Source organism: Vigna unguiculata, chromosome 7 (assembly GCF_004118075.2).
Source record: "Vigna unguiculata cultivar IT97K-499-35 chromosome 7, ASM411807v1, whole genome shotgun sequence".
Classification (NCBI taxonomy): Eukaryota; Viridiplantae; Streptophyta; class Magnoliopsida; order Fabales; family Fabaceae; genus Vigna; species Vigna unguiculata.
The window spans coordinates 2,280,909-2,306,201 of record NC_040285.1 but is presented as its reverse complement, the minus strand read 5'-3'; the positions used below and the strand labels follow the sequence as shown (position 1 = coordinate 2,306,201).

The window sequence follows — 25,293 nt, the reverse complement described above, 5'->3', positions numbered from 1 at the left end:
AAGGTATTTATGTGTGGGAGACCAGAAGAAGAAGTTTCACGTTTGTTTGCTCTCTGGTTGTTAGGTGACAAGGGATACACAACAGAATTTTATTTCCTTAAAAAAATTTATATAAAACTCATTCTATAATTTAGTAATATATGAAATATATTGTTCCGTTACCTAATAAGTTTCATATTATTTAGGAGTCGAGGTCAAATAAAATTTAAATATTCCTACCTTCCTCCATTTTTTGATACGCTTTTTAAGGACAAAAACGTGACGAAGCTCAAACGCTCCAAAACAGACAATACCTCGAGAACGCGGTAATAACCGTGACGGAGCCAGAAGAGTGAATTTAACGATTGCCTTCTGACATGGTAATTGGAATCTTCCCTCAACCAAGGAGGGATGGGTAGGCTCAACTTAATATGGCTAGAAAACCTTTACCTTAGGGTCACTTTTCATTATACCTTTGGACACAAAGCTCGTCATCTACGGACTTTTTTTTTTGTAGTGCTAGTTCAGAGGTTTGGGCCCGACCCCTGCGGTTGGATTCTCGATCAAATGGAATCGAGATCAAGCGAAATTTAAATACTCCTACTTTCCTCCACCCTCCGAAGCATAAAGATATAATTGATATAAATCTATAAAAAGAGATAAAATTCAATTTCATATATATATATATATATATATATATATCGAGGGACGAACCATATAAGAGGATGAATTCAACTTTTTAAAATGAGAATCAAAAGTTTTATCAAAATTCTTAATAAGAGACTAAAAATAACAAATAAATAATAACAATTCTCAATTAAGTAATTGTGAAAGAGAGACATCAAAATTTATATATGTTTGGTCTTTCAATTATCCATAGCGGTGTACATGGAAAGTATGAAAGTGCAAGTAGAAATGACGCCCACATTATAGAGTTATGGGCCCTGAGGTCCAAACATAGCATCGAGCCATGAAGGTTGGTGTTTCCATAAAAGGATTTTCTTTCTACACCAAATACTTTCTTCATGTATTGGATGGACTTTGTCAAAATCATTGATAAACATTTTCAAGAATGACTATTAAGAAATATTGTTAAAAGAAATTTTAAAACGCGCATTATTTAATATAAGCATCATTTACATAATTCCATATAAGACATTCCAAAAATATCTATTTTGGAATTATGCTCTTCACTATTTTAGATATGTTAAAGAAAAAAAAACCGGATAACAATCAAGAGGTTAGGAATGTTTCAAAATTCATAACCTAAAACTTGAATTTTTTATAAATTATATATTCCAATATAGAGTTAAATTGTTTCAAAACAACCATTTCAAAATATAATTAAAGACATTTTGAAGCTGTGTAAAATAATCATTAATTACATAATTTTGGATAAAATATTCAAAATTATAAATCTATTTCAGAATTTGTAATCTTAAAAGATAATTTTATTATTCTATTTATTATAAAAAAAAGGACAAATGAAAATTTAAAAAAATACGCAGAAAATAAGGTGAAGTGCACAAAGAATTGCTCTTTCACAGAGGCCCTACTATTAGCACCCCCACATTACAATTTAAACCCTACCATCAAAGTGAAAAAGAAAATACATTAAAACATTTCCAATGCAATTCGAAGAGTGATTATATTTATTTATCAATTATATATATATATATATATATATATATATATATATATATATATATATATATATATATATATATATATATATATATATATATATATATATTACAAAAATTGAATTGCACAACTAATTGTGGTAGATTATAAAGTTCAATTTTGCTTCTGATAGATCAGAAAATCCTATCTGTTTCAGGGATTAAAAGTGTAATTTTATAAGGTGAAGATGGAAAGGTTACGTTTCAATTGATTTTAGTAAATAACAGTACTTTGTTTTACATTAATAATAAAATAATATACATAATAATATTAAATAAATATAATTTCATAATTGTAAAAGCCAAATATTAAAATAACACTACAATCTCTATCTAAAAGTGACAATATTATTAAAAAACCTTGTTAATTACATATTTTTATTTACTTTATTTTAAAACTTAAAAACAAATAAAAAATGAATTTATTAATTAAGTCGATTTAATTAATATATTGACATTTCATAGTTAGCCAATGGAGAGTGATGCAGCGCGTGCACATTAGAAAAGGGAAAAAAGAGATTCCAGCTAAGAGAAAGAAAGGAAGTGCAAGTGCACGAACGGTGAACATGGAACCACGTCAAACAATAACAACATGGCACAACTCACGCACATAACATTGCTGCTGCACTTCTATGATCTTCTAACTCACACGTCGCCCACGTGGCCAACCGTTACATATCTGCAAACAAAAGAATACGATGTGGTCCTTCTGTGGTGGTGTGTTTGTGTTGTGATGATCACACATTACAAAATCATCTTAAGATCACACGGTTGCCATTGGAACACTATCATCAGACCATACTTGCCACCACGTAACAAAAATCATCCCTTTTTCGTGTTTCCCATTCTTCAACCCTAATTTTTCTCTCTCTTCTCAACCTTCGTTGACACATTAGTCAATTCTGCTTCATATTAAAATCCAAGCTTATTTCAAGTTTTGGACTATGTTTTCCTATAATTAATTATGATAAAAATTACATGGTCTTAATTATTTCTGTAGTGAATCAAATTATTAGTTAATTTTATAATCTTGAAGGTGTGTTTTTCAATATGTGAAGGTTATACTTTCTCTGGAAAATAACAACTCCTAATTTGGATTAACCTACTTCAATCTAAAATAAATAATATACTTAGTCTGAAAATGATGAAATAAGTGTAGTTGTTGTCTTCTAGAACATGTCAAAGATATAACAAATTGTACCAAATAGTGTATAACTTTACTCATCGTCCAAACAATATTGATGATATTGTTTAAGACTGTCCAAGACTTTGTGCATTTTACACACGAACAAATCTTATATTAGTGATTATTTTCTTTTATATTTAAATATTAGGGGTCCATTAGGCTTCCCATATAGTATAGCACATTTTTCTCTGTGTGTATATAAATATATATTATATATAATTAAGAGAATAAATTTTACGTATTAATTTAATACAAAGAAATTATATGTGGGTGTGTCCACTAGAAAGTGACCAAAACTCCGGCTGAAATGAATTAAAAAATGTTGAAACATAGTACTTTGGAAGTTGTGATTATGATTGTATTATGAACAGTTCGAAAAGGTCAAAAACCGAGGAGCTATAGAGCCACAATGAATCACCAAAATTATGTGGTGTTGCATCAAATTCATTAAATTACGACAAGTGGCAACCTTCAACTTAGATCTTTATCTTTATCAATGAAATGAATGTACCAGCAATGAATGACTTGGACACACCATAAAAGACACAAAATGCCAGGTACAGATAGTTCACCAATTTTTTTTTTTAAATGTTATACATTTTAAGTTTTAAATTATTTTTATTTGTCTATATATTTTATAAAATCATATAAAATTATTTTTCTACATCAAGTTTATCATTTAATAAAACAGGATTTCATATTAAAATATAATAATTTGTTGAAATCAATATTTCATGTGATTTTCATAAAATATAGAAATAAAATAAATAAATAACTGAAAAACGATAAAAACATCTAGCCTTTAAAAGAAATACTTAATATACACCCATTCATAATTTCATTTCACTGCATAGGATTAGTTGTATGTTTGAAATTGTTGATTTTAAAACATAGTTAGTTTCAAAATTATAATCAGCCACTTAACTATATAAAGAGAGTAGTATGCATGCATATGTAATATTTTCATTTTATTTTCTTAAATAAAACATTACTTTATAATATACTTCCATCAGTCTAATAAAATTATCGATGTTTAAGATTATCCACCCAAATTAAAAACTAGTTATGTCTAAAATTTATTTATCTTCGTCATGTATAAACATAATTTTAATGTTTCTATTTTCTTCGTACTTTTTGTATTACCAATTCACAATAAAACCTTTTTTATTTAAAAAATTATAATTTTAATTCAACCCTTAAAATATTTTATATTATAATTCTTTTATTTTGATGCATTTGAACCATAAACATAATAATACTTACTTTGAAGGTATCATAAAGAATAATTGAATTAACTAAAACATAAGAAACAAACAATTTAAGAATTGATCATGTTTTTTATAAATATTACTATTTCAAAATGAAAAAACTGAATTCATAGGATTTACACAAAGTAGAAGGTTCAAAATTGTATGTAACTTTTTTCTTTATAAAAAAACATGATTTTATACTTTATAGTTTGCACGCCAAGATGGTGAAAGCGACGTGTAATGTGAACATGGAATAAAAGTATATTATGAGAGGATGAGATAAAAAAAGAAGCAAAAGGTAAAAAGTTGCATGTACATTTTGATCTTCTGTAACTCAGATTACGTATATCTGATAGCTGTTGTTGATTTATGTAAGTATTCACATGTGGGCTTCAATTTTCCAACCACACACATTTCGTGTAACAATATACCTAACCCCAAATATTCAAACCAAATTTCATGTATCATAAATATATCTATATAATATTCAAAACGATTTGCAGAGGTCCATTATAGTATATAGCATTTTTGCTTAAGTGTAAAACAATACTATATAGCTTCAAGAAAAATATAAATGCCAGATGCATATCAGAAGATCCTAAACAAATTTTAGGCTTCTAACAAGCTAAAAATTGTAAGAATATTTGGTTTAGTAGGTTTAACGAGGTTTGCATCTATATGCCCGGACTAGAAATGGATGGTCGGGTAACGGGTGAAACAGAATATTTAAAAATCTTGTTAAAAAAAACTTTTGACACGATTTTAATATCATGTTAAGAAAGTGGATTTTAGATCTAACTCAATCTTATAAAAACAACTTGTAAGATGAGATTTGCATCTCACTTATATATTATGAGTCGATGTGAGACTTTCAACTATATTTGAAAAGAAAAAGCAATATCTTATTTTTTGTTGCATAAATCTTTTACGGTGCACTCTAAAAAAAGTTACTGATTTTGCAACATTTGAGGTGTTTTATGGTGGAAGGGACTTAGTTTTTGTCATGTAATATATGGAGAATGAGATCTGATAAATATTGAAGTGCTTGAAGGAGAGATTCCACCCAATCACTGGTGCTGTTGGTGGCTTCATTCGAAGATGAAAGAACAATTAACAACGAGTCCTGTGCACTCTGTATAATATTTTATAATATAGCTAGCTAATGATGCATGATGATTGATAAAATTTATTAGTCACACTATGTTATTAATAACTTCATGAGTTAATCAATCACATAATATGTTACAAAAAAAAAACCTTTCAACCAACCTATCTGAAGTAGCTCTTCAAAATTATCAACTTTGAATATGGTTATGTTAAACATTGGAATCAACCTTTACTTAATTAATAATAGTACTAGTAAAAACTTAGTATCTCCTCCAAAACCTTTAATTAAAACAAGTGATAAGTTTTGGGGAAATTGAATAAGAAAATTTGTCCACATCCATTCTTGTCCTTCAAGGTATGATATATGAATAAATAAATAAAGTAGACACATAAACAACATATAATAATGAAAAGTGGGAAATGAAGGGAGCATTGAGTTGTGATTACTTTATTGACTCTCTCTTTGCATTTGTCACACCACCATTCATCTAATCCATGCTCCCAACAGACAGCTTCATATTCTTCTTTTTCCAAATTTTCCCTTTTGCATCAATCCATGCCCCTATATATACATGATTCCCTTTCTTCTTCCCTTTTAAGAATCACACAAATATTCTAATTCTCCCTTCTATTGTTCCAACTTGAACACTTGCCATGGAAAACACGATGAAGCTTAGGAAACACAAGACCCACACACCTTCCCTAGCCATGCACAGAGATTCCCACATGGTGTCCAAAGCCAAACCCAAGATCCGCATAATCCACATATTTGCCCCAGAGATCATCAAGACCGATGTGGAGAACTTCAGGGAACTGGTGCAGAAGCTAACTGGGAAACCGAGCGGAGAAAAATGTTGCAAGAAGAAGAAGGCCAGGGCAAAAAACGAAGAAGAATATTCGAGAATGTCAGAATATGACGATAATAATGGAGGATGTTGGGGGTTGGATGTGACAAGGGAGAAAGTCAAAGAAGAGGTTGGGGTTTGTTCCAGTGATGAAAGTTGTGGTGGTTACTTGGGTGGCTTCACTGATTTGGAAGGCTTTATTTCTGAGATCGCTGCTTTTCCTTTTCTCCCTTTGGATCCTAATCACATCATGCAAGGCTTTGAACCACCTCAACTTCTTTTATAGACATATATATATAGAGAGAGATCTTTTCTTCAATTTCGTAGTTCATATATATATTTTTTTTTTGTGTTTGATTATGAAATCATTTCGCTTGCTTATCATCCACATATATATATAGAGAGAGAAGAGAATGACTGACTTTTTATCACTTTCATCTGCATCTTCTTCTGCAAATTTTAGTTTCTGCCATGCTTAAATCTCCGTGTTTCACTAGGAGAAACCAGAAAAGTCAGAGGAAAAACATGGATCACATTAATTAATTTGATTCACTATTTTAAGGAAGAAGAATATTAATATGAGTAAAGTGGTATGTTGTTCAATTCTTTGTGTTTTTTAAGGATCGAGACGAAACTCAGGCTGTGAACATTACCATCAGCACGTATTCCAGAAAGGATAATGTTCCATTTTTTTTTTTTTAATCCTTATCTAAAGTGAGATACAATAGTTTAATTTATTCTCAGTGTATAGTGGAGGGTAATTGAATATTCATAATATTTAACTATCTCCTATAATGAAAAAAAAAAAAAAAAGATAGTGAGATTGACAACAATTTTTAATACTGGAGAAGTCTGCAATCTTCATTCTCCCTCTCTCACGTTTTTCCATTCAAATTCATAAAAGTAAACAAAGGGTAAACTTTTGGATAACACATAGAGCAAAAGGAGGAATCAAATATATTAAGGATTGTTTTCCTTGCTAGAATTAATAATGATATTTAAAGTCCAAATGCATGGGTTTTCTTTGTATATTATTGTCTTCCACTGATTATATACACAGAAACGTTATTTAAAAAAATTTATATTTTCTGTGAATTTTATTTTGATTTTTTTTGTAAAAAATATTTGTAAATTTTGTTATGAAAAACAATTTGCAGAAATTACTGTCTATTTTTTTTTTCAGAATATTTTGTATTGAACACTTTTAACAAAAAAAATTATAAGAAATACTTACAAATTTTATAATTTTGTAAGAAATAATTACTCACAAAGAAATTACTTGTCAATTAAGATTCTTAGAAAAAATAGCAGGAAAAAGCCTTGCAAATTTTTTTTAATAAATTTACAAGAAAAATCTCATGTAATATGAAAATTTTTAATAGTAAAAAAATTTTCATTAGCAAAACATTATATATATATATATATATATATATGGAAAAATATTAGAACAAAGTTAATAATGCATGTAATAAATGAAATGATGAAAAAATAAAAAGGAAATAATAAGAAGAAAAAAGATAAAAGGTTAAAATATGATCATTCAAATAGACGATGATGTAATTTTTTTTTTTTTGTACGATACCTTATTTTTAATTATGTAAAAAATAATATAAGAATGGTCTGAATTTGTTTATGCAGAAATGTGATTTGTAAATTAAAAAAAGTAGATATATAGTTGTGTATAGTGTAATGGTAGGCATCCATATCCAATAGCTTGCAAGTTGGAATACTCTATCAGAATTTTGAAACATCAAGTAGGGTTTTAAAACTTAAAAAGGAGTGCATATGGCTGAAACACATCACATCCACCATTTTAAAATGACCTAGTTTCAGAAGCCCTCTTAATAATTTATTATATAACACATTGAGTGGTGGTTGAATTTCATTTTTTTCTTAATGAAAAATAAGTTGAAGAAAGATATATATATTTTTTAGGTTTGAACTAAGTTATTACTATGATGTTTCATATTTCAAAGTTTTTTGCTAACTTAGAAAACTCATAATAAACAAATTTTTTTATCAATTTAAAAAGTCTCAAAATATAAAAAATTCTAATATAGAATCAAGCTACTAAAGTATCTTAATTTCAAAACAATAAATGCATTACTTTATACATTTTATCACCATAGAGAAGATAAAAATATGAAGGTATTATATTGTCGGAAAACCAAATTAAAGTGGTGGTTTTAAAATGATTTCATGTCTTTATCTTAGCTCCTATGATTACATTTCATTAATATATATATATATATATATATATATATATATATATATATATATATATATATATATATATATATATATATTATAACTGTATATATTTATAGTATAAGTGTGGAGGATAGTTTTTCCTGTTTTCCAATCAATAAAGGGAATTGCATTTACCTTTTTAAGATATTTTAAATAATACTTGTTGTATTTACTCTGATTTTAAAATAAACATTCATTTTTCTTATATTTTTAATAAATGACATTTGTCAACATTATGCTTTAAGAAATTGGCAATCACCCCTCTTGTTTAATTTAAAACAACACATTGACTAAAGTTTAAATGAAAAATTACAAAATTAAAGAGTTTATTTTAAGAAAAAAAAATATAAATGATTTGATTATTATATCTTAACGTATATTAACAAAAAAAAAAAGTCCTTATAAGAAATATAACAAAAAAAAATATTTATATTAAAATTAAAGTAAATGTGTGCCTTATTTAACCAGATGTAAGCATAAGATATGAATGCAGTTTCCCTATCTTTACTTCATTAATATATATATAGAAGTCAAAGTATTTATCAATCCCATCTTATTTTTTGGATAAATATAAATTTTTAAACAATTTTATAAAAGAAACTTAAAAATAAAATATTTTTTATAAAATAAAGTTAATTTTGTACAAGTTAAAAAAATTAAAAGCTAGTTTTAGTTAGTTTAGATTGCTTTTTTTTCTGATTTTCTCTCCTAAATTAAATCATTAATATATGTCCATACTTAAAATTTAATTATTAAAAGCACTTACTTTTTAAAAAATATTTAAAATTGATAATATATATTAAAAAGTATGTTGAACTAAACAAACTTTATTGGTGCTCATAGCAAAATTTTGAAAGTAAATTTTGGACATCACATTGCTATGCTTTCTAAACAAGGAACTTCATAAGAAAATTCATCATATCTTTAAATAGAGAAAGTGATGTCTATTGAGAAAGAAGAAAAAGTACTATGTTTATAAATATAAAACGGTGACTTGTAAATTGGTTAATTAGGTTAAGATTTTTACATATATTGGTTGGAGACATGTAATTAGAGTAACAACTAGAACATGTGGACAATCCAAAACATTATTAATATTAAATTTGACTAAAGATGTTTCGTTTAAAACATGTATCTTTTGCTTAAGTTTCTAAGGTAGGAGCAGGTGTAATCTTTTTTTCTTTTATCAATTTCATATATAATATTGTTTCAATTTCAAGTTTCTTAAGATAATATCTTTATGATTAATCATCGTGTCTAATATATTATTCATCTTGAAATTTAAAACATTTATCACGATTTTATCTTTAAAATATACCTTAAAAAGTTGAAATAAAAATATGTATTAAATTGTTCTCTACTTCAACTAATAAACAATACATGACTATATATACTATTCATTATTTATTTATGAAAAATAAAATTGTATGTACTTATATCACTTTTTATTTATTTTAGATTTTTTATTATAATATATTGATATAGATTATTATTCATCATTACTAACATTTTTTAACAAATTGAATCAATTAAGCTTAAAAATATATGTAAAGTTAAAAATATTATGAAAACGTTTTATTTATAAAAAAAAAATATTAATGATTGACTGGTTTAAGTTGTCTAACCGTGGACTTGATTATAAAACTGAACAATAAGTAGTTAATCAAGAGCCTCCTAATCATGATTAGAACTCTTGATGAAATTTTAACAGCAATAAGGCACGATCGATGATATCTTTTATTGGGAAAAAAAATTGAAAAAATGGTAACCATAACATAATAGGTTGACCTCTAAAAGAGGTGGATCGAAGTCAATAAGTTAGGTGATATATTTAATTATTTATTGTCAATTGTGTGATTAAATATTTGCAGGGTTTATTGTATTCTACTGTTCAGATTAAGTTCCAAAGTGTTAACATTATTGAAATTAATGGCAGACAACATATGCTACCTTTCTTTTAAAAGTCGTTGTTTTTTAAATAATCAACTCTTAACTTCATTCTACAAAAAATCTTTTGAAACATCAATAGCGTTTACATAGGGATTGTTGCTGTAAAAATGTGTCCAAATAATTTTTTTATCAGCAAATAAATCAATTTAATTTCACTAAATTTATAACTTTTTAATGCAATTTGATGATTTAATTCATTACATTATATTACGTTCCCAAAATGCAATAATAAACCGAGTAAAACATTAATTAAAGTTTTAACAAAAGTTATATAATTAAGAACAAAACAAATTACATCTTATTGGTAGATCTTGTGAATTCAACTTTCTACTCAGAACATACCTGCTCCTTCTTCTAAAGATGACGGTCTTCTTTGGAAGTTTCAGGTTAAAAAAAATAAACATTATTACTCTTTACAAAATGTTAATTTCTGAAACCTAATAATAGTCTTTGATTTCACACCTTTAAAGCTTTCATACACCACTGAATGACTTTTGATTCTTTTCTCATAAAACACAGCCATTGACCTGCCTCCATTTCTGCTACTTACTTAACTTGAATATACAACTTCTTTTGCATGAAACATTTTTTAATGTATTGCAAAATATACAATCCACAAGATATTTTGTTTCTGAAACGAGTGTTTTCAAGTATGTATAAAGTGTTTCAGGATATCTCTTCTATAACACATTAAAAGTATCATTGCAGCATGTAGATTTTTAGTTTATGTTAATATGTTTATTGAAATATTTCATAATACCCTCTTGTTTCTAGATTACATGTCCCATGGTTATTTAGGTCCCACAGGTCTAAGATATCATGAACTTGGTAATCAGAAAAAGTATACGAAAAATAGTGTTCATGTAAAATTTTTGTTTGGGAATTTTGAAAATTTAAGAGGGTGAGATGACTTTTGGAAGAGTGCCGCAAGAAATATGTTATGAAGAAAAGTAGAGCATTCAAAATGAATCACCCAACTCAGTCTACCACAGATTAGTCACTAGTGAGTGAACCTAAACCGATTCACTTATTAGTGAGTCAAAAAAATTTAAATCCGATTCAGCCCACCACAGGATGGTGAGTTAAACGGATTGACTCATTGACTCACTTAAAAGAAGAAATACAATTTTTTTCTTCAATCCAAGAAAAAAAAAACTAAATTATAATTCTGATTAAAATCTAAATAAACTTCAATTCAATTTAAAATGGTGTTAAACTCAAAATACAAACCAAAATCATAAAATACAACTCCACCAACCCAAATGCAAAGTTCAACAGTCAGGTCAAAAATAAAAAATTAACCTATACTGAAATTTGTACAAATAATTTAACCCAACCCGACCTGAACCTGTAGTGGACAGAATTGGTTCACGGATTCTAATTCATTTTGACAACTATAAAGAAAAGATAACCAAAATAAATGTCAATCCCAAACTGTATGCTTTTATTTTCTTTCTTTTCTAGAATCATTGACATTGACCCAATTGGATGCACCAGCCAGAAAAATTGAAAAATTAACAAAAACTAATGCCAGAATTGCTATAGAATTGGATCAAAGGCAGATATTTTTCATTTCACCAATGATGGTTGTATGAGTAGCATTATATAATTTCTACATCAAAGAGCCACTTTGTTGTGAAACAAAGAATGAAATCCAAGGTTTTGTAAGAATTTGTGTCAGCTTCAACCCATATTCACATTTCTACCCTCTGTAGAAAAAGTAAAAGGAGTTTCCAGAGAAATTTGACTCATCATCATGAGTAAGGAGGGACAAAAATTCAGTTCCCAAGTATATATAGAAGTTCTAGCTTTCATACTCTGGACTAGTATCTCCCAAGGAAGATGGTGCAGCATCCAACCTCGTTAAAACTTCAGGAATCCCAGCTGTGTTTCTTATTATCTGGCATCAAAACCAACATAAACATTCAGATATAACCACAATTGATCTAGTTATTTATAGCTAAAAATGGCATTATATGCATTCAATCTAGGACTACCCTTTAATTGACTCAAAGACCAGTTAAAACAAAAAAGTGAAGAGTAAGAAGAACATTTGAATCATATCTCTTTTTTTTCTTTTATTTTCTTCCATGTTACTGTCACTTTCCCAATCAGTAGAGATAGACACAGAAATACACTAGAAGAGCAGCTGGAAAGTAACAAGCAATTTACATTAGTTTCTGTCTCTATAATTAAGAAACTTTCATCAAGCTATAAAAATTAAGAACAATTTTAGTGACAGTAAACATATAAAGAAACAAAAGAAAGTGTAACTAGCATAGCTATTTTGATAATGATAATAAACAACATTATCTTCAGGCCTTTCCTTTCAAGAGAGAATAAACCCTGAGCTGCATTGGGCTCTCAGCTTTAGTCATGAAAATGTCATATTATTGAGGAAAAGTAACCCTACCAGATTTTGAAGAGTCCACAATAGATGGCTTGCATTAAGCAATTTATTAAGACTAAATATGAACCACTTTCTTTTTCAGGTGAATTAGCAAGTGTTACTTTTTTCACGAAGGAAACCAAGCATGTGTTACTCATGGTTTGATCAAATATTTAAACGCCTCTTATTCTTAATCACATTATAAGAATGCCTCACCACACTCCAATTTGGCAATTCAAGTAAAATACATCCAGAACTCCATTTGAAAAAGCTTTTCAGTTATGCAAGAGTGTACACATTTATTACAACTTTGACAATGTATATTTAAATCTCCTTATTTCAAAATATGGCGATATACCCATAACATTTATATCAGTTGTAATAGGACTTGAATCTATGCTTCTTAGTGTATGCATAAAAAATTTGAGATTTCAGATTAGCATTGTCATCTACAACGGTCCACACATGCATCAAACTTATAAAAAATTGACTACTGAGAATAAGTATGTCAAACTTACGAGTATCTCCTCATCGAGATATGAAATCATGAAGAGCCTTTGAAAGCTGCCACCTTCGTACACAAGAAAAGGGAATGGAGTTTTCACATCAAAATATGAATACTAGTGCAAGTTGAATATACATTTGTGTAGACATGGTGACTGAAATAGCCAGAAAAGTCAAAGCTTTATTGAATGAAAACAAGGGAAGAACTTCTTGTGAGAATGATACACATTCTAGATATTTTGAGAGGTCTACAGTGACCAAGTTATAGTTAATATAGTCAGAACGCATCTCTTCTATTTAAAAGTATAGTAGCTCAAGTGTTACAATTTGACAGTATCTTGACTCATCTAACTTTTATCACAGGACAATTGATGCAATTCGCAATACAATCCTCACACAATATTCTAACTCCACCTAATGGTATTCATTTCCATTTCATAGTTATTAAATGGTTTACATCACAGTTTATAACTGAAAAACAACCCCTAAATGGGACCACCCAGCTGTTGCCCAAATTCCCTCTAACATATATTTTCTTAATCACAGTCATGTTATCAACCTATCTTTCTGCATGTATATTTTTTGGGAGTGAAATAATCAAATAATGTTATAGTGGATATCTACCAACATACGCCATTTCAGAAGGCATTAATTATTGAAAAACGACAAGCAATAGCTGCAGAAAAATGGATAGTAAGGGTGGCATAACACAATTTTTAATATCTGAATGAAATGACTGAAACATAAACATGGTTCAAGTTTCATAGAGATAAGGTATTTCCCAACCTATTGGCTATACAGTTTCATGTTCCAATCATACTTATATTGGAGTGCAAAGTGAAATGAAACAAAAATATAGTGCAACATCTACAAGAACACTTGTGTCAAGAATGAATATAGAAAATTAGCAATAGCTTACTTAGAGGAACTTTCAGCCCATTGGCAACAGGGTCACGTATAGGGGCAGGAAGTTGTTGGAAAGCATTAGCTGCCTGGCCAAGTGCCCCTTTAAGCTGTTCCGGTACCCTCTCTTCAATAATTGTTGGTGACACAAAACCCCCTTCAACATACTCCTCTTTCATTCTAAGTGGCCCCTCCACAGATAACTTGGTTGAGAGAAGGAATTTACTATCAATCTACACTTGATCACAAAGTTGATTCAAAATACAATAATGGGATGATACCCACAAGAATACAATCAACAAAGACAAGGTTAAACACGACAAATGGTGTACATTGTACAATAATATGTTATGTAGGCATTATCATAGCTTTTAAGAAAAATACCAACTAAAACTAACTTGAAGTTCAAGTTGTGTAATTGAATTCCCAAACTAGTTTTACTTACTACAACTGAGCACAAGATTACCCTCCTTCATGTGTGTCCGGATGAAAAGGACAAAATAATTTTAGCTTCTGACCTAAAATAAGAGTATGGTAAACAGAAAATGACAGTTCTATTGAATAGATACTCTTCTATTCGTGCACCCAATTTTATGTCAACTCAAGGTACTTTTACACTTTTTTGTCTAAAAAATATACAGGAAAAAGTACAACTAGTAAACACTTCTCCATGTTTGATTGAATGTTTGGGAATCCGTTGGATTCTCTCAATTACACCTTCGAACACAAAATTTCACATTCTGAGGCACCAAACGTGAGCAAGTTTCTGTTGCTTTGAAGTTCAACAAAAAAAATCATTAATTCAAACACGCTCTAATTGTTTAAATTAATACAAGTTTACAGTAATTCTATTTTATTAAAAAAATCAAATAAGAATGTTTAATTATAACTGCAACCAAGATCGTTTCTCCAATTCTTCTGTTGCTATTTTCCCTCTTCCCATAAACAAGCAAATCTAGCTTTTATACTTTGATAGACAGGTCACTAGTGCATGCCCCACTCTCTAGTATAGGAATAGGAATGAACCATTTAGCATCATGCAGATACTAAAAATGGCTACAATGGAATAACACTCACATAAGAGAATATAATGCAGTTGTTCGCTGTTCATGCCTTCTGCCAAACCTTAAAATCCAAATGGTCTAGAATCTATATTTTCTGTCTACATTGTTCTTATAAAATGTTAAATTTCAGCACAAGGTAGGTAGGCCTACGCATTGTCCACACTTAAAGGCCAAAGGGCAGTTATGTGAGTGTTTATGATGTGAAATAAAACCATTCGTATGTCATGATCTAAACTTAGCTTTTCTGGATAACTGGTGCATGAAAATTGGAAAGGGTGAAAAATACACCCGAAGCTATCAACACTTCGTGAATGCCAAATTAAGATTTGTACATGCATAAAAAATTGCAACTCAGAAGTGTACCGAGTTTAATAATGTCAAGTTTGCAGTAATCTTTGCATTTCCATCCTTAATAACAACATCCATTTTTGACAAATTAGCCAAACTTGAAGGAAAGTTTCTGCACAGATACAAAAGCACACAATGAGATCAATCAAAACTTAATTTCCCATATAAAAACTTTACATTCTTATAAGTCAAAAGAGACCAGTATGAAGTCCCAAGATGATAATCGACAAGATAAAAGCAAATAATCAAAGAGAAAACTCACTCAAATATAACCCTAGCAGCAAACAATCCTGGACTTCCAGAACCAAACCACTCAAAGTTCCAACGCCCCTCCAAGAAGGGTGACCTGTAGCACAAAATTGCATTAACATCTAATACAGAAGCATGGACATGGATAATCTCATTCACTTACGTTGTGGGGCGAGGGGTTGGATTAAGCCGCTCAAGACCAGTTATCCTTTCATTCACGTCAATCTTTTGCCATTCAGTAGCCTTCCCAGCGACTAAGGCCTCAAAACCCCCTGCATCTTTAAACTGAAAAGATGTCTCCGGTGTGAGTATGTTAAGAGTACAAATTCAAAGATTGCAAAAACGACATAGGCAAATTACTCCTTTTCATATTTAAATCAAGTCTATCATCGTTCTGGCAGGTAACCAGGTTCATCTGCAGACACAACGCACTAATAGAATCTAGAGTAACTTACAGCCACAATCCCCTGAAGTGTCTTGAGATTGCACATATCTATGCTGGTTTTTTAACATGCACAGCAACCTCCCTTAGAAAGATAACAGATAAAATTTTCCACTATCCCACATTAGCACAGCAACAAAATTCCCCCTTGTTTTCTTAACATAACAAACAGATATAAAAACAAGACAAGCATTTGTTTGGAAATCAAAATAAAAGGATGGAAATTGTCCACAAACCTAGGCCCTAACACCAACTCAAACCAATCACAGTGCATGATGTATACCTATGCAGTATCCACACATGTTGATAATTTCATGCCACCGATGTCACAAAAAACCGTCTGCAACCACAATTATAGCCACAACATCATGGTTTTCAGGGTCTCCACACCCCATTTTTCAACAAATCGCATCAAACAGCATCCCCAACCACAATTTAAAACCTCGTACCCCTCCCAACAAAAATTAAAACAGTAAAACTAAACAAACACGAAAAAAAGGTGGTGCACAGAGCCATACCCATAATCTAAAACAGCAACAAGTTCTTTTCTTTACAAACAAACAGTAAAACAAAGGCCCAAAAGCAAGTGGGTAGGTCCCAGAAAACGCAAATTGGGAATATACTCAAGGAAAAGAGGCTCACAGCGAGAAGAAGCGATTCTTTGGCGGAAAGGCGTTCCATTTCCTTGGCGTACGCTGCAGGGGCACCCTGAACGGCTTGCTGAACCATGGCTCTGCACACACGGAAGCTTCTTCTGGTTGAGGCTCTCTGGGGTGCAGCCAGTGTCAACGAAGACTGAGAAGAGAATTTGGAAGAGGAGCATGGGATGCACGTGGCAATTGCCGAGATACAGCCATGCGAAGAAGCTGAAGCAGCCATTGACATTGTTTGAAATGAATTGAGTGAATGAATGAATGAAAGGTTTGTTGTCTCTTATGGTGGAAGTGCTTCTTCAATTTGTCATCACTCGCCAATTGTGAGTTGAAAAACACTACTACTTAGAAACAACACCAATTGGGTGTCTCATTTTTTTACTATAATTTTCGATTTCACTTTCTTTTTTCTCCTAATCATAACCTCACCATTCCTAACACAACTCCACGTTGGTTACTGTTTTTTTTCAGAGTCTGGTCACTGCTCCCATGGATTAATGTATTCACTTATTGGATAATTTTTTTTTTCTTTCTATAATTTTATGTCTTTGTTTAATTTTGAAATTCAAATAATTCAATAACGCTTTATAAAATGGTGATAAAAATAATTTAACGAAAACTTAAAATTTCTAATTTTAAAGGGGTGCATTCTGAAAGTAGAAAACCTCTAATGAACAATACAATTTAAAACTAAAATAAGAAAACTTTAATGTAAAGGAAAACGTTCATTAATTTAATAAACACGTGGCAATCAGCATTTTTAAAAAATTAAATAAAATAATAACTATTTTCACTGGGACTATAATAAAAAAATTATGTGAAAAGCATATCACATTAATTATTTTTAAATTTGTTAATTAATACTCTTAATTAACACATTTATTAATCTAACGTACATGATTCTAACAAAAATCATTTAACTCAGTCTTAAAAATGTATATTTATATTAAGAACAGAGATAGAGAGAGATTGTTTGCTACAATAATCCAACATAATTCACTCATTAGTGTATAAAGTGAGAAAACAAAATTACAGAAGCAGAAAAAAAGACATAAAATACTCATTCAAAAATATTTCAACAAAAACGAAATAAAATCCAAAATAAAGTGGAGATGCGGGGGATCGAACCCCGTACCTCCCGCATGCAAAGCGGGCGCTCTACCATTTGAGCTACATCCCCGAACGAAAACTAGCGACGATTAGATTTATATGATATTATTCTCTTTTCAATTTTCATTTCATTTATTTTAGTTTTAAAAGCTCCTGCTAGAAGAACACACATAATAAAAATATTCTTTCAACATATAGTTTAATTATAGAATTTCTATCAATTTTTTATTTAGACTTCATTATTGTATATGATAGAACCTATTATTCTAACTAATTTTTATTTTATTTTTTATTTTAGAGTAAGTTGTTTGGAATTATTTACATATGCAATTAAATTTTTCTTAAAGATGTGAGACCATTTTAATAAAAAGGTTCTTTTAATTGATCCAAAATAACTCCCAAGTATTCGTTATCCTAGCCTAGAGATACTCATAGGACCTCATTCAATATTTTTAGTTAAATTAATGTAATTCTGGATTAAAGTTGAAATAAATAACGTGAAGATAGTTTATACAATTTTAGTAGTGTAGATCTATTATCACTTTTGTTTAATAAAATTATTTTTTGAAAGTTCCGACCCATGTTATTACATCCCAACGGCTATATTTTCTTCCCTCTCCCACCCATAAATCACAATCATTTGTTTCACTCAACGGTCCAATTTCCTTTCATCAAAACTCAACCATATTGAAACAACATTCTTCGTTACAAATCTAATTTCCAACGTTATTGCAATGAACACTGATGAAAAGGTTCAGCATGTCACAAAGAAAAGTTCCGACGAACTGCTCAGGAAGTTTGCTGAAGTGGGTAACTCTAACAACGTTCCAAAGAAGAAGAAGAAGAAGATCACCAAGAGGGTAGAGCCTGCCGCCGCCGCCGCCGCCACCTTCGTTGAACGGAGGTCGCTTCTACCGCCGCCGGCCGCCACGCGAAAGACGGCGTTGCTCCGGCAGATTGGGATCGGAGGGGCCCACATCATGAGGACAAGGGGTTTCAGAAACAAGTCACTGTTGGGAACGATTGAGAAGGTAAATCAATTTTATATCATTTACTGATTTTAATTTTTTGGAAAATTATTGTTTTTTATTAAAAAAAAAAAAATTGTCGAAACCCGTAAGGATAACTGTAAATCAATATTAGGGAAAAGAATAACTGTAGGTTAATTTTAATTCATAAAAGATCTTTTATATTTTTTTCTTGTGTAATTTTATTTTTTAAACATATATTTTATGATTTATTGTGCTACTATTAATTGAGAATGTAACATTTGGTAGGGAGTTTTTGTTGTTCTTCTGACTAGAATTGTTTCCACCAATTTGTTATCTGTATTGGAACAAGAAATACAGAAAAAAAAAAAGCATAAATATTTGTACTCTTTTAACATAATTTTTGTTTCTTTAAAAATTGTATTTTAAGAAAAAATGATTGAAAAGATTAAAACAACATTGAGACACTTTTTTTTTTCTAACACTTTTCTTTGTTTTTGAGACATCAAAAAACAGTTTTCAGTTCTTTATGGTGTATTGTAATCCGAATGATAACTTAAATGAAGTTAAATACTACAATGATAGATTTTGAATTATACTATATGAATAAGACGATTGTTGATGGGTCTCGATCATAAAGAAGCGGAATTGTGAGAAGATTGGATTTTTTTAAGGATAATAATATTTTGACAATTAAATTTTGACAATTTTTTTTTATAACATATGAAATGTTATCTTTTCAAGTGGTTTTGAAATATTGAAAATAAAAAAATAAAAATGTGAAAAATCACTTAAAATATAATGTTTAAAATTGTAAGAGAAAGTAGTCAAAATTCAGTACTAAAAAAATATTTTTTTATTTTTATGAATAAGAAAGAAAAGTGCATAATTTTGTTGATGTGTCTGAGCTCTTAAAACCTTTGCATAAGTTGTCTTTTTCAATGGTTGTTGTTGTAGACATGGCGAAGAAGCATAGAAGGGGCTTCTAGAGCTTTCATGGAGAGGCACTATCATCACCATAAACGTTTGATCAATGATATTGTTTAAAATCTCTTTGAAGGTTAACATGTCAATTCCTTCTCTCAATGTATATTATATTGCCCTAGCAAAAACCAATCTTTTTATTTTTTATTTTTTTTTTATTTTTCCCCCTTTTATGGATTATAAGATAGACAATTTTGTTAACTCATCATCTTATTGGTTTATTCATTGATTATTATTATTTAATAATAATAATAAACTTGAGAGTTCTCACACATTTTATGTATTCTTTCAAGAGTCCAATGTTATTATTAGTTTGATTAAATGTGATATGGTTGTTATTTGTAGTGATTTTACATACTCAATTAGTGAGATAAGTAGGAGAAAATACGTCTGATTTTTATATCAACATAAAATACAAGGTTTTCTACAAACAATTTTTTTTTAAGAGAACAATTTAAGGAATTTATGACTTAAAGATCCAACTTATTAATTTATTAATTTGTTTTTAGCTTTTAACGTTCAAGATCCAACTTTTAGATTGGGCCGGGTCATTTCATAATTTGGGTTACCATTTTTAAGGTTTTGAAAGTTTGACCCATGTTTGTTATTTGTTTTAGTTTTACTAAAACATGTAAAATTTTTAATTTTTAAAATTGATATTAGGTAGACCTTTTTGAACCATTTTTCAAAATCTCTGTGTAACAAGTGTGCAGAAAAAATATGATTTCTTCAAAATAAGTCGAATATAATATGGAAAATACTTTTAAAATGTGTTCCGTCAAGTTTAGTAGTACTATGGCATGCACTTTTTAGCAAAATATAGAAATAAGGTTAAATAAGTACAAAATATTAAATGAAATCAAAGAATAAAAAAAAAATTGTTTTAAAATAAGAAACAAGTTTTCTTAACACATAATTGGTTAATAAACCATTTAGAAAAGATTAAAACAAGTATTGATATGAAAGATCAAAGATCAAGTAGGATTATGTTAGAAAATAATTTTACTAGCAGAAAAATTGATTCAACTTTGTTTATTAAAGAGTAGATGAATACATTTTGTTAAATCAAATATATGTTGATGATATAATATTTGGATCAACTGATAATTTTGTGTGTGAACGATTTGCAAGTAAGTGATGGGTGAATTGACATTTTTTCTTGGACTGCAAATTAAACAGCAAATGGAACATGGAACTTTTATATATCTCAATCTAAGTATTGCAAGGGAGTACTAAAGAAATTTGGGATAGATACTGCTAAGGGGGCGGGTACACCTATGAGTTACTTGGATAAAGATGAATCAGGTATGGAAGTTAACTAAGTTATGTTTAGAGGTATGATAGGATCTCTATTAGTAGACCTAAAATTATGTTGATTATGGGGGTTGTAAAATTGATAGAAAAAGTACTCGTAAAAGTACCAGTGATGTTTGTCATCTCTTTGGATGATTAAGGTAGTTTTTTGGCACTCTAAGAAACAAGTTGACACTCCAATAAACAAGCCTATGTGGTTTTATCAACTACTGAGTCTGGCTATATTGTTGCAAGCAATTGTTGTGCTCAAATTTTATGGATGAAACAATAATTAGAGGATTATAACATCTACCTTAATCATATACCTCTAAAATGCAATAATACAAGTGCAATGAATTCATCAATATATAAAGATTAGACATCATTAGATATTCTTTCCTTTAATGTATTTGTAGGTTAATAAAAGTGTATGGAAAGAGAAAATTGAATATCGAGTATTTATACTAGTTCGGATCAAAAACCCTACGTTTAGTCTTTAATTTCTTAAAGAGAGAGAGATTAACTTAATCACTAAACATAAACCCCAGTACAATCACAAATAAGAGATTTAAAGGGTTTAAAATACACATCTCTTGAAGACGCAAGAGATGAAGAACACTTCATTTGAGTCACACAAAGAATGACCAACTTTCTTATCAACAATAATAACCCTCGATCCCCAAGAACTCACTTGGAGAAATTTATCGCTCTACCCACACTAGTTTTTTCAAAGTTATTCAAACACTCAGATAGTTTCTTTGAAAGTACAACATTAAACTTCTGATACTCAAAAAGGTTATTTTACAAATGGGTTTAAAACTCTATAAATACAAATTCGAAAACTAGGTTAAGAATCTGAAAAGACAAGTCACAACTGTTAGAGATAATTGAATAAGTCTTCAAAAAGGTTCTTAATGAGGGATGGAAACGGGACGGGACAGGGACGAGTTTCACTATCCTATACTCATCCTCATTGAACAAATCCATCCCCATCCCATACCCAAACTCAACGGGTATCAAATCTTTGTCCCATCTCCATCCCTACCGAGTAACGGGTATATACTCGTACCCATACTCGTACTCGTTTTCTTACTGTTTAAGTATTAATTAATTTTTACAAAATAATACAAAATTACGGTCAAAGAAACATAATATTATCATATTCAATATTAGGAAGACGGTTGTTTATTCAATATCAAATATTTATAAAGAAATTATAATTGTATATACCAAATAACATTTAATGAGAATCAAAACATTTATTAAATTTGTAAACATGAATGAAACCTAGTTGAGAAAATTTAAAAATATTTTTAAAAAAATATAAAAGAAAAACAAATATTCAAATTAAAATATATTTTAAAGGTCTGTTTACTTCAATTTCTTAAATTTTAATGAACTCTTTCTTATATACTAATAAAAGTTATAATACATCATTTGATCAAAATAACGCAAAAAACAAATATTAAACTAATAATAATAAAATATTTTAACATATATTTTGTATCTTTTGAACTTCCATATATGTTTGATGGTGATAAAAAAGAAATTCATGGCAATTACATTAAATTTTTATATTACAGTAAATAAACTTTATTTGTACAATTATAATAAGAAAATTATAATATAATAATGAGTTAGAAAATAAAAATAATCATATAAAATATATAAAATGATATTTTACATGATAAAAATGAACAACAAATAAAAATATTAAAAAATTATCAAGTGTGTGTTAGAAACAATTTGAGAGACTATTGAATAAAATCACACAAAGGAAAACAAATATATAATTAAGGGTATGATAAAATGAAAAATAATTTAGAGATTTAAGAAAATATTTAAATATCAACATAGTGAATAGTTGAGAAACAACGAAAGTTGTTTAGTGAAACAAAATAGTTATTCAAATGAAACAAAAATTTATATTACCTAATAAATAAAATGTTTATGCTATTGAACACTTAGATCGAGAGTTTAAACATTTTTATGTTAAAGAAAAATATACAATAAATAAAAATATTAAAAAAGATAAAAATATTCAAATGTGAGACATAAAAAACATTTAATTGACATACATTATTTCAACATCATTGCAAAAAAAAAATGATAAGATGAAAAATATATTAGAGACGTGAATAAATTTTATGACAAACCAAACAATTAGAAGAAATAAATACTAGAAAGTGTGTAGTAATATATATATATATATATATATATATATATATATATAGTTAATTGACTATGAATATTTTAATAATTTAACCGAGGACGAGTATTATGGCGGATATGAGGATGAGGACATGGCGAATATGTACATCCACATCCTCATTCTCAATTGAAAAAGTCGGAAATTCTCCATATCTATACCTAGTCAATGCGGGGATTCCTCTTTAAAACGGAAACGGATTCAAACAATACCTAGAGAAACAAGTTTATTTGACATCTCTATTCTTAATCTTTAAGATATGCACAAAAGCTAACGCTAACTTATGATGTTCTACTTGAAAATTCATATACTTAACAACTAATAAATTTATCTTTAATAATTTTTAACATGTATTTTCGCAAAATACCTCCATTCAAAAACTATATTAAGACTTGTTCATATGAATACACACCTAAGCAAACTTAAAAATATTCATGATTGAAATATCATTTCGTGCTAAAATTAAGTCATCCACATAATATATACAATGAATAATTTGAATAAGATTGAACAAAACTATGATACTTCAATGTCGTTTGTTTTGAGTTGTACAATGAGTTTATCAAATTGTAAACAAAATTTGGATCGGTGTTTTCGAAACCTAGAGGAACGCTCATGTACACATATTCGACCAAATCACCAGATAGAACATTATTTATATCCATTTGGGGAACTTAAATGTTTCATAATGTTTTATCATAGTTCATTCCCTGCCTCTCATTATGTCAAAATATTACAAATCTCACTTTCAAAAAGTTGCATAGTCCTATTGGAGTCATGTTTTATTTTGTATACCCATTTATTTACAAGAACTTTCTTTTTGTTTGTTTTTTATTCTCTTCCAAGATTTTTAATCTTGTTGGCCATTGCAGCGCGCCAAATAAAATCTTTTACCGTTTCCAGTTATTTCCCTATTGCTCCAGTTGTAACAAAATTTTGATGTTTAATAAAAAAAGTTCAGAATGTATAAAATAAGTAATAAAATTATATAAAAAAAAAACTAAAACATATTATTGAGGAGATGAACTCTCGAAAGACTTTAATTTCTAAGTAACAAAATTCTCATATATTTTTATTTAATATCATCACATCGAACATCCAAGTCTCATCAACAATTTTAAAATCTAAACTAATGTAATTTGCTAACTCAACTTATAAACCATGAGTGTTTCAAATAAGTGTTCAAAACATATTTACACGTTCTCTTATATTATTAATAAAATATGAATAATTTTTTTGTGGTGACCTAGAAAGCATTGGAAAAATATTTCTTTAAAATGACATTCTCATAAACATATAATTAATGATATGAATGAAAGCTTTGTCATTATTTAGAAACATAAAAATATTTGATGATATTTCTTTAGATGACAATACCACAAATACTCTTTCAAGATTTTTATCAAACTATTGATCGTGCGTGCAGTTACCTGCCAATTAAAATTCTTAAAAAAAATAGCAGAAAAATGTCTTTTCTTGAAAATTCTTTTAACAAATTTATAAGAAAATTTTCATGTAATATAAGAATTTTTAGTAGTAGATGTCTCAAATACTTGGATACAACATAAAAATAAATAAACAACTCTTTATACTCAAATTCGGTTACAACATCATCCTCAACACAAATTATACACACACATATTAAAGTATCAAGAAAAGAATTCAATATCATTAAATATTGTATCGTCATAACTTTGAAAAAATATTGTTTAGATATTGATCAGATATGTATGGGAGATTTTATTTGATTAAAGATTTTAGATCAAGATGGATATAATTGATCCCCTTAAAATTGGTCTGGGATTAACTTTATGATAAATTAAAATAAATTTTGTATAAGATATTAAAGGAATAAACAATTCTGTTTCTAAAATAAATATATATAAAAAAATGATAACATCAGTATT

At 28.8% G+C, this 25,293-nt stretch overlaps 3 protein-coding genes and 1 non-coding gene across 4 annotated transcripts; 2 read left to right on the top strand and 2 right to left on the bottom strand.

The window, feature by feature from the left end:
• Positions 1-5,601: 5,601 nt before the first annotated feature.
• Positions 5,602-6,480, top strand: LOC114192309 (VQ motif-containing protein 17-like). Its single transcript, XM_028081998.1, has one exon. The coding sequence runs from the start codon at positions 5,859-5,861 to the stop codon at positions 6,333-6,335; it is 477 nt and encodes a 158-aa protein (XP_027937799.1). The 5' UTR covers positions 5,602-5,858; the 3' UTR covers positions 6,336-6,480.
• A 5,305-nt stretch (positions 6,481-11,785) lies between these two features.
• On the bottom strand, positions 11,786-17,219 carry LOC114192735 (probable plastid-lipid-associated protein 13, chloroplastic). The gene is made up of 7 exons (XM_028082534.1): positions 16,791-17,219; positions 15,870-15,991; positions 15,720-15,803; positions 15,473-15,569; positions 14,062-14,278; positions 13,157-13,209; positions 11,786-12,149 (listed from the first exon to the last, which is right to left on the bottom strand). Exons 1-7 carry the CDS (start codon positions 17,031-17,033, stop codon positions 12,054-12,056), a joined length of 912 nt encoding a protein of 303 aa, XP_027938335.1. The 5' UTR covers positions 17,034-17,219; the 3' UTR covers positions 11,786-12,053.
• Positions 17,220-17,908: 689 nt separating this feature from the next.
• TRNAA-UGC lies at positions 17,909-17,981 on the bottom strand. Its single transcript has one exon. It is a non-coding gene; the product is annotated as a tRNA-Ala (tRNA).
• Positions 17,982-18,552: 571 nt separating this feature from the next.
• On the top strand, positions 18,553-20,134 carry LOC114192444. The gene is made up of 2 exons (XM_028082162.1): positions 18,553-18,942; positions 19,858-20,134. The coding sequence occupies exons 1-2, from the start codon at positions 18,646-18,648 to the stop codon at positions 19,945-19,947; spliced, it is 387 nt and encodes a 128-aa protein (XP_027937963.1). The 5' UTR covers positions 18,553-18,645; the 3' UTR covers positions 19,948-20,134.
• Positions 20,135-25,293: the final 5,159 nt, after the last annotated feature.

Bases quoted from the DNA above. Each gene is read 5' to 3' on its own strand.
- LOC114192309 (XM_028081998.1), top strand. From the start codon at position 5,859: ATGGAAAACACGATGAAGCTTAGGAAACACAAGACCCACACACCTTCC.
- LOC114192735 (XM_028082534.1), bottom strand. From the start codon at position 17,033: ATGTCAATGGCTGCTTCAGCTTCTTCGCATGGCTGTATCTCGGCAATT. The intron at 15,992-16,790 runs GTGAGCCTCTTT...ACATCTTTTCAG, and splicing joins AAGAATCGCTTCTTCTCGCT to TTTAAAGATGCAGGGGGTTT. The intron at 14,279-15,472 runs GTACACTTCTGA...GATCAAGTGTAG, and splicing joins ACTTGACATTATTAAACTCG to ATTGATAGTAAATTCCTTCT.
- LOC114192444 (XM_028082162.1), top strand. From the start codon at position 18,646: ATGAACACTGATGAAAAGGTTCAGCATGTCACAAAGAAAAGTTCCGAC. The intron at 18,943-19,857 runs GTAAATCAATTT...TTGTTGTTGTAG, and splicing joins TGTTGGGAACGATTGAGAAG to ACATGGCGAAGAAGCATAGA.